This window comes from Denticeps clupeoides, chromosome 17 (assembly GCF_900700375.1).
Source record: "Denticeps clupeoides chromosome 17, fDenClu1.1, whole genome shotgun sequence".
In the NCBI taxonomy this organism is placed as follows: Eukaryota; Metazoa; Chordata; class Actinopteri; order Clupeiformes; family Denticipitidae; genus Denticeps; species Denticeps clupeoides.
This window is the reverse complement of record NC_041723.1, coordinates 13873326-13886589: the sequence shown is the minus strand read 5'-3', so window position 1 is coordinate 13886589 and position 13264 is coordinate 13873326. Positions and strand designations below refer to the sequence as shown.

The 13264-nt window shown below is 47.2% G+C and overlaps 1 protein-coding gene across 3 annotated transcripts in view; it reads left to right on the top strand.

Moving 5' to 3' along the window:
• Positions 1-2364: 2364 nt before the first annotated feature.
• Positions 2365-13264, top strand: part of gnao1a (guanine nucleotide binding protein (G protein), alpha activating activity polypeptide O, a) — a 62846-nt gene continuing 51946 nt past the window's right edge. For all 3 annotated transcript variants that reach the window (XM_028957308.1, XM_028957310.1, XM_028957309.1), the window contains exons 1-2: positions 2365-2914; positions 3065-3107. In XM_028957308.1, the coding sequence (XP_028813141.1) occupies positions 2797-2914; positions 3065-3107 (161 nt within the window). In that variant the 5' untranslated portion in view covers positions 2365-2796. The remainder of the gene's footprint in view (positions 2915-3064; positions 3108-13264) is intronic.

Here is a 13264-nt window from a genome sequence, read left to right as displayed (position 1 = left end):
CTGCAGTTTAACCCCATGAGAAAACATGCAGGAACTCTGAGGTACAGCAATGTAGGCTGCTGATCATAATTCAAGCATGCGAACAATGACAATTTGTACAGTACCATGAGCTCTTCCAACCTGATGACCTTTTAACCCCAGAGCCATATGGTCCACACCCCAGGGTCTGCAATTACCAGGAGGGGAGAAGAAAAGAGGTGCAGTGCGGGAGACTAATGCAACAGGAAGGTCTTTTAAAGCCTAGATTATAAAATGCTTGTGCCTTGCTGTGGCTTCAAACCTTATTTCGCTCCACTCTATGCAACTCTGTTACTTACGTCTTACCTCAGATTCATCGCAGAGGCTAACATTGAGAGGAAAGGAAGCTGAACATGAAAAATTGCCTTAATGCTGTTGTCCATCATGGATGCTACTGGGAAGGACTTAAATTGTCTTAGAAATTATCTTAGAAGCAAATATCAGTTCCAGGAAGACTGTGTGTCTATTTCCTGTGTGTTTGTGCGCATGTTATGCACATTTGGTAATGGAATCCCTCATTACCAAGCCCTGGAGTGGCCTCATTTCTGAGCAGTTTTGTTGGTAACTTTCCACAGTTACTTCAGTTATTCCACCTAATGTACTGACACTGTTTCAGTTCTCTTTTCTTAAGTGAAAGCAAAATGCTTCCCTTTACTACAGAACAGCCCCGACCATTATTCAATTGCTTCACCTGCTTTACTATGCACTTATTATTTTAGCTAGTCTAACTGTAATATGCTTTCTGTACATCAGTTGTATGCAGTGGACATAAAAAGGTGTACACAGCCTTGAAATTGTTTATTGTTTACATCACAAAAATCTGAATCTACACTTTTTACATCGACTGAAAGATGAACATTGATTAAATGTGACGTTTGACCCTGTGGATGTCACTAGTTAACCATTTAATGCTTAGGAGATGTTAAGAGGACAACAAGAATTATTGGTAAGTGAAATATCATGAGTTAAATCATGTGAAAGGTTGAGGACAGGGTTTTAAATATTGTACATTTGAAAGACGATTGTAAATTGTACAGAAAGTATTTTAGAAAGATTTCTTTGAATGTCATATTAAACACATTAAACATTAAATAATAAACACATTAACTATTAAAAGATGATATAAGTTGTCATCTCACATAATGTACATACAGCTGTATGTTCGGAAGCTTATCTACAGACAAATCGAGATGAACTAATAGTTTACATCAGATCCTTTTAGACATTGGTCAGTAAAGAGGTCTCAGTTCATCTGTGTTTGATGAAAAACTACGTGCTTATATTATTAGTTATATTATTCTGCGGTATCCTAACTGCTGTGTGCTGTGAACAGTCGTTTTAAATCAGTCTGTGAAGGGTGCAGCTTTCAGCAGAGTGGACGGTTTCACTTATTGTGAAAGCATCAAAGAAGGTTGTGCAGTCAGAGTGATTTGGTAAAAGTTCCTCCTAAGCAACTGTTCAGGAACAGTAGATTAGCTCACAAAAACAAAAAAGCTGAAGTCAACTCATAACGCTGCCTTCACTGCAGACTATGCGGCCAAGACAGATTCAGCAAAGCCTACGGATAGCTGTTGCGCTGTGTGCGTACTGACGTAGGATTTAGCTGCTTTTGGTCGGCTAACCTCAGGACCACACCCAGGACTTTCAGTAGGATACGGCCTGCACCGACGGCGCGTTTATAAACCACCACAATAGTTCTTTCTGTCTTAATTGTCACTTATACAGTCAAGTACAGGCCAAAAGTTTGGACACACCTTCTCATTCAATGTGTTTTCTTTATTTCCATGGCCATTTACGTTGGTAGATTCTCACTGAAGGCATCAGAACTATGAATGAACACATGTGGAGTTATGTACTTAACAAAAAGTGGAGCCCTGACCTCCACAGTCACCGGACCTGAACCCAATCGAGATGGTTTGGGGTGAGCTGGACCGCAGAGTGAAGGCAAAGGGGCCAACAAGTACTAAACACCTCTGGGAACTCCTTCAAGACTGTTGGAAAAGCATTTCAGGTGACGACCTCTTGAAGATCATCGAGAGAATGCCAAGAGTGTGCAAAGCAGTAATCAGAGCAAAGAAACTAGAATATAAAACATGTTTTCAGTTATTTGACCTTTTTTGGTTAAATGCATAACTCCACATGTGTTCATTCATAGTTTTGATGCCTTCAGTGAAAATCTAACAATGTAAATGGTCCTGAAAATAAAGAAAACACATTGAATGAGATGGTGTGTCCAAACTTTTGGCCTGTACTGTATCTCGAATCTGCCGGCGGGATGCGACGCCGTGCCCGCGCCGGCATGCCGGCGTGCGCGAGCGCGCGTGCCCGCGACGCTCGTGACGTCAGCGGGACCGCGCGCCCGAGAGCCTCGAGCCCGGCGACCCTCCATTGTGCGCGAGCCGAACGATGCGAGCGCCCGCAGCCGTCGCCGCCGCCCAGTAGAGACCAGCCGAGCCCCGCGGAGCGAGGAGCGAGGAGAGCGTCGAACCCCACAGCCGAGCCGTACGGAGCGGAGACGGAGGAAAACAGCGTCCGGCTTTTCGTCCAGGGGAGAAACGCGCCGTCGTTTCGTTTTAATGCTTTAGCTAGTCGCCATAGGAAGCGCGCGCGCGAGCGAGAGAGAGGGAGAACGAGAGAGAGAGAGAGAGAGAGAGAGAGAGAGGGACAGGGAAGAAGAAGAAGAAAAAATAAAACCAAGGGATTGTCGGCTATTTTTTTCCACACCTCGCCGGTTTTGGAGATAAAGAAGAGCCGAGGTCTTTTTTTCTGTCTGTAGCCATGGGATGTACACTGAGCGCAGAGGAGAGAGCGGCTCTGGACCGGAGCAAAGCGATCGAGAAAAACCTCAAAGAGGATGGGATCACCGCGGCTAAAGACGTCAAATTACTCCTGCTAGGTAAGAAAAAAATATGCATTTTAAATACACAAATACCCTCCGAGATCCACGATGGGTTTACACGTACGCACACCCTTGGGGTTTATTAGGCTCTAGCGGTACATGTAAATCAGGCACGGCTCCTTACTGCGTTATGTCTCTCCCCAACAGGAGCAGGAGAATCCGGTAAAAGCACCATCGTGAAACAGATGAAGTAAGTGGCTTTATTATTATTATTATTTTTATTAAAAAAAAATTCCATCTCTGTTCGGCTTGGCACACCTACAGCCCCGCTGCCTCGCTGTTGATTTCCCAGGTCCGCCATATTCTTTTCCGATGGCTCGTTACCTATAGCGGGGACGGTGTCACGCATCCGCCCGCCGGGCTGCGGCTTTTGGTCGGCGAGCGGGAACGCGGTCGATGTGCTGTTCAGGAATAATGGTGCTGAAAGCGGCGGACCCCGCTCGCCGCGCCGCGCCGCCGTGGGTGTATCCGGCGCCTCAGCCCCGACCAGGGTGCCGCTCCCCCACCCCGGGGCTCAGCCCCGTTCGATCCACTCCGTGTTCGGCGCCCTGGGTCATGTTTTATCACGCAGATTAAAATTCATTTCGGGGTACGGGGGGTGGGGTGGGGGAGTGTGTGTGTGTGGGGGGGGCGTTTGCTCGCAAGGCGGATTTAATCGATCGGTATTCATGCTGGGGATTTTTTTTTTGTTACGGACTCGCACACTGCAGTTGCATGACTGGGAGGCTAAAAGCCGATGCTTTTTTTTTTTTTTAACTACATTTAAAAATAATGGGCGGAAACGTGCACCGCGCGGCCCCGCGTCCACTGGTGGCGGTTTACCGAGGAACCGGGCTGCGATCGGCGCGAGGCATCGGTACCACCCGAACTTCGCTCGCACGGCCATTTTTATTTCCATGCGGCCGTCCCTCCGCTCGACACCCTTTCTTTGCCTAACCGCGGACAATCCACACGCCGATCGGCGACCGTCAATAATGGGGGCCGGCGTGTCGTTTTATGCCATGCAACACACACCAAAGCCATAACCCAGACAAGGTTTATTTTAATGCACGCGTTAACGCAAACTGTGAGGATTTATAACCAAAGACGTCTGAGGTTGGGGCGGCAGTTTGGTAAAAAAAAAAAAAAAAAACGGGATGGACGCGGACCTCAGACCACAAACCGTAAAGAACGCCTCCCATTTTCGAAGGGGCTCTTCAGCCAAGAAAATCTTAAAAAAAAAAAAAAAAAAAACGACACGGCCACATCCGACTCAGATGTGTATTCGTAGCGAAGGTTCTCGGTAGCAGGGGTGTGGGGTGCGGGTAGGAGTGGTGTAGAAGGTAATTTCAGGCGCTTTCAGTGGTGGACAGCGCCCAGCAGCGACTGCTTACTCGGTTGGGTCTCTTCGGAAATCCTCGGCAGTTTCCGGCGCAGCTCCACTAGCGCGTCGGAAATTCCGGTGTGGATTTGTGTGTGTGTGTGTGTGTGTGTGTGTGTGTGTGGGCCTAGCTGGGCCCAAGTTTCGAATGAATTCGTCAGTGTCTAACTACCTGCATACATTGGTCAGAATAAATTACAGTCGTGCCTGTGTGCTCATTATCAGAATCAGCTCAATTATTTGGGTTTATTGCATGGATTTAAATGTTTGATGCCACACTGCACATTTTTACATAATGAGTCTTGCCATTTTTGCATATACAATCCTTCAGTGTTAGTGATGGCATTGCTTTCAATAGCCATACTTTGGATGAACTTCTCTTGAATTATGGCCACATACAATAATGTATGTTTGCACATTATGGTGCATTATTTATATATATTTGTTTATATTTGTTTATATTTGATTCTTTTCATTTTCAATGCAGACGAGTCTGATGATATATTGATTAGCAGTTTGTGGAGTTTGTGAACACAAACCTGGTGTTCACTCGATTCTGAAAATGATTCTTTAATGTTTTGTTAGTAACCTTTGTTAGTTTTTTGTAACTGGTGGGATCCATGAAGTAAATTATTCAGGAACCGTACAGAGCTGTAAGACAGTGTAGAAGCTGGAAATGATCAGAAATAGATATTAGTTTAGAGGGGCAAGCTGGTTTAACGTTGGTTGCAATGAGGAGTGTATCTGAATGGAATTATCTTGAATGACTATGAGTGTCCAGGATATAAACCCATACAATTCTAATCTGGGGCCGTGTGCCAAGATCAGCTCTGCCAAGTACCAAGAGCTCAGGAATATATTATATAACAGCTGGATTTTCTTTCTCAATACAAAAGTGACACAGAGAAAGAGAGAATCATCTATGCATTCATGTTTGTGGAAACTGAAGTCTTGGGGTAAATCAATATCTACAGAGAGCCATACAATTTCCAATAATGACATGGGGTTTGTTTTCCAGCACAAAAAAGCCATATCCATATCTCTTGTTTTATACATTTAACCCTTTCAGCTGGAAATATTTATGGTTATGATTGATTATACATGTAATGCAACTCAAATTATCGTCAACTGTATAGCAAAACATACCGATTAAATGCTTTAAATCCATACAAAATATACCTCTGCACAGTTTCAGTTTATTCCAGCCTATCAATATTTAAACTACTGTATTCAAACCAGTAAGGTGTTGCCCATAATTTAATCTAATTTAATTAACCAGGAGCCATTGTCACCATCGTCACCATGGAAACCTTTCTATCATCTATATATTACAGACCTGCATTTAGTGCACTTTCTGACTGCTTTCTATTATTGGGGTCCAGACTATTATTAGCAGCTTTTTCAGCACGAACAATGTCGCTGCTGTCCATGTTGCGCGGCCCTGCATCTGCTCGATTAGGCCGGCGTCGGGAGGGTGTTTAACTGAGCACATGACTCAACAGCCTGGTGCTGATCAGATCACACTGAGTACAGCTGTGGTCTGTTACCTAATGTTCACGTTCCCCACAATTCCGTCAGGAATTAAACCAAGTTCGGATCCGCAGTGCATGGGATATCAAGCCCCTGGGAGTGTGCTGCAGGAGAGTGTTCCTGTCGGACATGGAGACAGTAAAGGACCGAGGCCCAAGAGACAGAGCCATGTGTTCAACTGGGTCTGTCTGCGCACTTTTCGTTGGGTTTATAAGATTTCATGAAATTCCCGGATTTTCGCTAGTGCATGTTTATGGAATGTGTGTAGTTTCATTTGCATTTAAACACCAACATTTGGTTGATTAAAAACATTTTTGGTTTCTTCCCCACTCTGTGGTCCTCTGCATCCAACACCAGTGTCAAGCAAGGTTACCTCAATTTGCTTGTGTGTTTTGCCCTGTTTTTTTTTTTTTTTTTGTCCCTATCTGGCTCATTTAATAAGCTGTGTTATGTGAGAAGAACACATCTGTTCACTCAGCCTCCATCTGCGATCCAGCATCTCACAGCCTCGCTGCATCCTGGCAGCTCACCTGCCGTCCTAACACAGAGTTATTCATTCCAAGGCCTTTTTTCCTGAAAATGTGTAATTATATATTTTATATATTTAGATTGAGATCATAATTAACCTTATCCACTAATGCTGCTTGGCAGCCAGCGCATTTCATTCCATGCCTGATCTCTTGTTCTCACTGGGCCAGGAATCAGAGCTGAAATCACATTTGTGTCACATTTGTGGTCAAGTCACTCATGTTTGCAGCACTCCTTGGCTGCAGCAATCTGAACAGGTCTGTATGTCTGTGTTAGTGTCATTTTTCCTGCAGAGTGTGACCATCAGTGCCACTGATTTTCATCCAGCCATAGAGGATTTACTCCAGCCATGTGCTTACTTCATACCAATTCTTTAGTTGTAAACATATGTGTGTGTGTGTGTGTGTGTGTGTGTATATATCTATAATGAAATATAGTAACGTACCTATTACAATGTTGGCAGTAGAGTATTACCTAAAAGCTGCTTGCTAATGAATGTTGCAGTGAGTGTGCAGAGATGTATAACATTGTGATCGTGCTGCAGAAAAGTTGGCGAAGTAACGTGTGTTGAAGGACGGGGACGGCTATGCAGCACGGCTATGCCTGAGTGACTCATTTCCACGGTAAAATCTGTTAGGAGACATTACACAGGACAGCCGTGCTGTATAGGGCCGGTGTGGGCGTGCGTTTGTACATTATGTGTTTTCCCATCTTATCTCATTATTTGTAACCGCTGCATTATGCAAATCATTGTTGGTGGCTCCTGCATGCTCTGTCCTCGTGCCAGGTTGCCACGCGGTCCCATATCTTAATGGAATCGTGATCTGTTGTGTTTCTTGGCGAATCAACACAGAGCACGAATTTTCCAGCACAAGTAATAAGAGAAGAAAAGCCGACCAGGGAAACTGGCAAAATAATTTTTGTACTAGTTTGCAGGTGGTGACGCTGTCCTCGTGGCAGAAACAGGAAGGGAAGCACATGCCTATTGGTCAGTGGCAGCTCTAAGCCACATTGTGGGTAAGAATGGAGAATGAAAAAGCAGAAGGAAAGGCACGATGCAGCAGAACGGCACGGTGAAATACTGCACTGATGCCCATGGGACTGGCACCCTGCCCCTTTAACCCTCCAAGGGTCTCTGATTGTTTTTTTTCCACATCTCTCTCTTGCCCTTTAACCTTTTGGATCCTCCTCTAAATTCTCATTCCGTTTGCTTCTCTTCTCTGGCGCTGATAGTCCTTCCCCACTCGGCTCTGTTAGCTTGGACGGCTCCTTCCGTACTCGCGCGGTGTAATCGTGTTAGAGGGATATTACCGCCGCCTCTGATGACGTGATTGGAGGCGACTGAGCGGAGGGAGAACAAACGCAGGAGGCCCAGCTGCCCTGATCTCAGCCCCTTGCTGCAGCTTTCCCACCGCCGACCCTGAGCCCTGATCCGCTCTGGCACTCGGCGTCTACACCCGCCCGAGAGCGAGGGTCAAAAGAAGGCCAGCTGCGCCCGGTCGGCGCTGGGAAACCGCCCGTCTACCTGCATGCGTGTTTTGGCCTGTTGCCGTCGCCGCCGCTTTGCATGGTGTTTTACATTTACAGACGTGTCTGCAGAAATATGCAAAGCTCACCGCTGGACAGTTTACATTACCGTGCATCATCCAGCAGTTTTGTGCGCATAAAATGCAAAAACAGACGGAGTTGTTGTTTTATTTTATCGGCTGATGAAACGGGAGTCTCGGTTCCAGCATTCCCTCTTGTCTCGCCAGAAGACTAACGGCTTGGTAATCCCACTTTAGCTCACTTCCCTCAAAATAATTGCAGACAGGAAATAGAGCATATCAGAGGTTCATCATAATAAGGTCAAGCAGGCGGGCGGAGTGCATCTTGACCGTAGCGTTTCAGAGCCGATTGATCATGCTGCGGATGAAAGGCATGGCCAGTCGAGTTCAGAGTGAGGCGTGGAGTAGGAGGCGGGCCTGGGCCGCCAAAGGAGATTATTCCAATCTCTAAAGGTGAAGAGGCATGTGTCACGTCGTTCTCGCGCTCTGTTTATCTGCAGCCGGTCCAGAAAATGGAGAGTGAAGTATGAAGTGAGTGTGGGCCAGGAGGGATTGTGGGAGTGTGGTCCATGTGTGCTGGTCCGACACAAAGGCCTTTTGTCTCCGCAAGGTGTGTGTGCAGCAGGTCTCAGGTCAGTGCCTGCTGCAGAGGGGGAACAAAGACACCTTGTTGAGTTAAGTGTTTGTGTTGGGCGCCTCATCTGATCTGTGGTCAGGTGACGCTGATCTCGGCTCCCAGCACGGTCTTAATTGCGGGCCGCGGCCATAAAATAAATAGCTGTGACGCGATGCGATGCAGCGGCACTTTCTGAGCGAAGGAAATAGCAGGTTTGTGTGTGTGAGCTTTAGCGGTGCTGCTTGTAGATGTGAGGGCCCTTAATTGCGGCAGGTTGTGACTGTGTTTACTCTGCGTGTCAGTGTAACCTTTACCTGGTGAGTGTGTGGGGCTAAATTGGCCTCCGTGTCGACAGAGTCCCAGTGGCTTTGGGGCTCCAGTGGGACATGCTGGCTGTAAATTAACACAAGCTGGTTTTAATTAATTGATTTTTTTTTCTTTTTTTTTTCCCTGCCTGTCAGTAACTCAGTTGTCGCATGAAAGTGTGTATGTGTATCTGTGCTGTCATATTTTAAAAATAAATTCTAACGTTTTATTTAACTTGACATGACTGGAGGACAGAGGAAAGTGGAGAGAGAAAAAAAGAAGTTGGACAGAAAGTCAACATATAGCGGAGGGAGAGGGTGGGGGAGTAAAAAAAAATGGGGACAGGGAACGAACCCCGACCATTTGCTTCTGTACCTGCTTAAGCAGAAAACACAGCAACAAGCTGCACCCGTATAAAGCACAGTAAATAATGAATATTAAACATTGTTTAACAGCGCATAGTACTAATAATACAAGACATGCTCAGCTGCTCCAGACAATGTGTGCCTGTGTGAGCCCTTATGTGTTGCCCTGAGTGCATGTTAATGGTGTTTGTGGAGAGCCACAGCCCTGCTCGCCCCAGGACATGAAGCCAACATGTAGGAGACACAGGCCATAGACTTCCAGAGTCCCCAACAGGACACAGGAGTTCCAAGAGGGCCACCGCAGGAACAAATGCGGCCCCCACCTAGAAAAGGGCAGAGGAGAACCCCCACACACAGGCTCTACCGGCTGTCGGACGCACCCGGGCAGACCAGGTAATGGGCCCAGAGATCCAAGGGCTCCCACCCCCTGCCAGGGACCCAACAGAGCCAGGAGGGCCAGGACCCACCAAGCAGTCACCAGGAGCGAGCCAGTCTACTACTGGGCAACCGGCCCCAGACACTGAGGATCACCAATGTACCAGTGGTTGGGGACATCATCCACCGGCAGGTAGTGTTGGGGCAGGGTTGTCTCCCACCCCTGCGGAAGCCTGAGATGTGAGAAGGAGTCCAGGACCCGACCTGCCACATACTCATAGACATGCAGTTACCCACAAACATAAGCATACGTTCCCACCCTCATACACACATATGCAGATATTCACACATTCACCCAACATGGAGACACGCAACAATAAACGATGTATACACATTCACGCTCCCCATACTTACCCTAATCTCCCAGATCCAGGGACCACCACCCCCACCCTCACCAGCAGCAGCAAGGAAGCTCACCAGCCCAGACCCTGACTGGGGTGCCAGATCGTTCTCTCAGCCCCCAGCCCCAGACGGCGACCATAGCGTCAGGATGTGAGAAGACCCCCTGCCTCCCCTCGCCCGCTCAAATGTGGTGTTGGTGTGCGTTGTTCTAAAAATGCTTTTAAAACAAGGGAGGGGTATGGAGCTGACAAATCTCTGCCAAACCGCAGTTGGTTCCCCCGAATCCTCAGTATCTAAGTGCAATTAAAATTGAGAAGTAGGCACTGGCACCAGAGGAAGGTCTGAATGGTCTGAATGAACAGACTGCCCTCTGAATGCCATTCAGTGTGCCCACCCCAATGACAGCATCTGTAATGAGTTGTGATGAAGTGCACCCCAGCGACACACCTGCACCTCAAGGCCCTACGAGTATGTTAGTATGACAGAGCGGGAGGGGGGAGGCATTTAGGGACAGGAGTAAAGGATCGGGGTGCAAGGCACCCTCCACGCAGCCAGCCCCCCTGCTTACCTCCGTAGACACCCCCACACCCTGAAATACGCCCAGGGCAGAGAGCTTAGGCCCATCCAGACCACCACAAAGGAAAAACTTCACCAACCCCAACATTCTGTCAACTTCCAGACTGCATATGACAATAGACACCCAGGTTTGGTCCATCCTCCACCCCCGATGGATCCCCCAACCTGTAGGGTGGAGGTGCAGTGTCGACTGCATCCCAATCTTGTCGGGTTGTCCTGTCACGAAGACTGGACATGGCGAGGAAGGAGGACGCATACACACGACGTCACGAGCCGGGTTTATTACATGGATCACACGACAGGGGAAACATCACCAAACAACGAGCCAACGGCAAACAGAAACAAACAGGGCAGCTTTATACAGGCAGACGCAGATGAAAACAGGCATGATGACACAGGACGAACAACAGAACGCCGGTCCAGATCCAGAGTAGCCCCTTCCAGACCCGACACTAAGGAATTCTACCACACTATTTACTGTAGATTTAACTTATATTCCAAGAATCTATTCTTGCTCATGCTGTATTGTTTAACTAATATATTGAAGGAAATAAATTATTTTCCTTCGAATATGTGTTCCAAGGAATAATACCTTTATAGGCATTTGAGAAGTTTATCATATTATTGTTTTGTAGTATGTCTGGCTTGTTCCAGATGTGTGTATGTTTTAATTAGGTTTTAATTAATTGATAATTGCAGATGAGCTCAGAACAGTCTGTGGCCTTTGGGCCTTTGCTCAAGCTTATAAGGCGACCGATGCCAGCAGCCGCCCTGTTGTTGCCCCGCCCTTCCTTCCCTGTCAGTATTCGAACTTCTGCTTTTCCAATAGGAACGGCGCGGGAAGATGTGCTGCATGCGAAAGGAACAAACAGATCTTACCAGAGAGAGACATTAATCCTGCTCTCATTCTGCTGCCTCAGCCTGTTCCCCGCACCCATCCCCACCCACCCTCTTCCCAGGCTCTTCAGGTTGCCGTGGCAATCACCAAGGCAGCCATAATTATCACTCGACAAATGGCCAAGCAGCAGGAGGCACAAAGGTGGGAGTGGCTTGGGCTGTGAACCCGCAGACAGGAGGCAGCAGCTGGGCGTGGTCTGAATAGGGCCGTGGGTGGGAGATGCCGGAGCTGCGGCACATTTCTGCCCCGCCCCAATATGAGTAAATCGCCTCCATCAATTAGCAAAATTGTCCACCCCATCCCTGTTTTTTAAGCTGGCTAATTCCCGTTTTATTTGTTCAGATCTACTGATGTAGATGTTCATTTAATTCAAATCTTTTACAAATTAGCAGCCATTTTGTTTAACTGTCTATGAAGTTGGTTTAAGGCTGCCAAGATCTCTCAAATGCTACTGCACTGTATAAAATCTGTAAAGTAGCTGTAGTCTGTTTTTTATAGATGTTGAATCTGTGTTGAATGTGCCCTGAAATCTTACTTTTGATCCTTTGTGTGAAATGTTGTTCTTACCTAAAAGGCCATTTTTTTGCATTAAGTGGGGCAGTGGTGGCCTAGCGTGTAAGGAAACGGACCCGTAATCGGAAGGATGCCGTTCCAAACCTCGAACCGCCAAGGTGCCACTGAGGTGCCACTGAGCAAAGCACCGTCCCCACACACTGCTCACCAAGGGTGATGGTTAAATGCAGAGGACACATTTGATTGTCTCACCGTGTGCTATGCCGCAGTGTTTCACAATGACAATCACTTCACTTTCACATCAGTAAAAAATATCAGAAAACCTAACAGATTTAATATCTAACACTCAGGTTGTACGTTAGGCTGGTATTTTTATAGATATAGTCAGTCTTGTCTTGAACATTGAGGTTACAGACTTCAACATGACCCCAGTGCCTGACTGGTAAGAATCTCCCACCATTAGCGATAATCTTTCCCCGCCACTCGGATCTAATCTCCACGGTGTGAAGAGAGTACGGGAGCTGTGGGCGAGCGCTCAGCACAGATATATGATTACTCGCTACTTACCATGTAGCTGCCTGGTGTATAAATAGAGGAATGCTGTGATTAGCAATGGGGACAGAAAATTGAATCTGATGTGATGGATAATGACTTGTGTGTCTCCGTTTTGAATCTTTTAGCCTCTCCACTACTGCCTTCGGTGGGGTGGCTGACCCAGAGGCGTTGGGAGAGGTTGGAAGCCCAGAACGCTGCAGCATCTGATGCTGGGGGCCGGAGAGGCAGGCTGATTAGAGGTTATAAATAGTCACGTCCCCAACAAGCCGAATGGCAGGAACGATGGCATAAATGGCTGTGTCCAGCGGGGTGTTGACAGGCCCGCCAATCAACTCTGCTGTCAAGACAAAGGGGCTTCTCGCCATTGCTGGACAGAGTCGTAGCGGATGTGTGTACGTGCCGGCATGTCTGTTCATGGAAAGGCTTTGAATAATTATGCTCGGCGCTAACCGCAGCATGGTGTGTCCAGTGGCCTTGTTTATGATCATATCGCTATAGCAACTCTTGTCATGTAGAGCGGAGGGATGTAGCATTGGGTTTTCTTCACCTTTTATTTAAATGAAAGGAAGAAAGTAGCTGAATGGAACATGCATAATTAAGATTTTTCCGGACACTGCATGGTGTGTGTGTGTGTGTGTGTGTGTGTATATGATTATTCTCACATTCAAAGTCACACAGCTGTCACACAGTGTTGGGTCCCCCGTCCTGATCCCACTGCCCTAATTACCTCACTGCTGGTGGGCGGTGCTTCGAGGATTACTGTGCTCTGAGCGTGG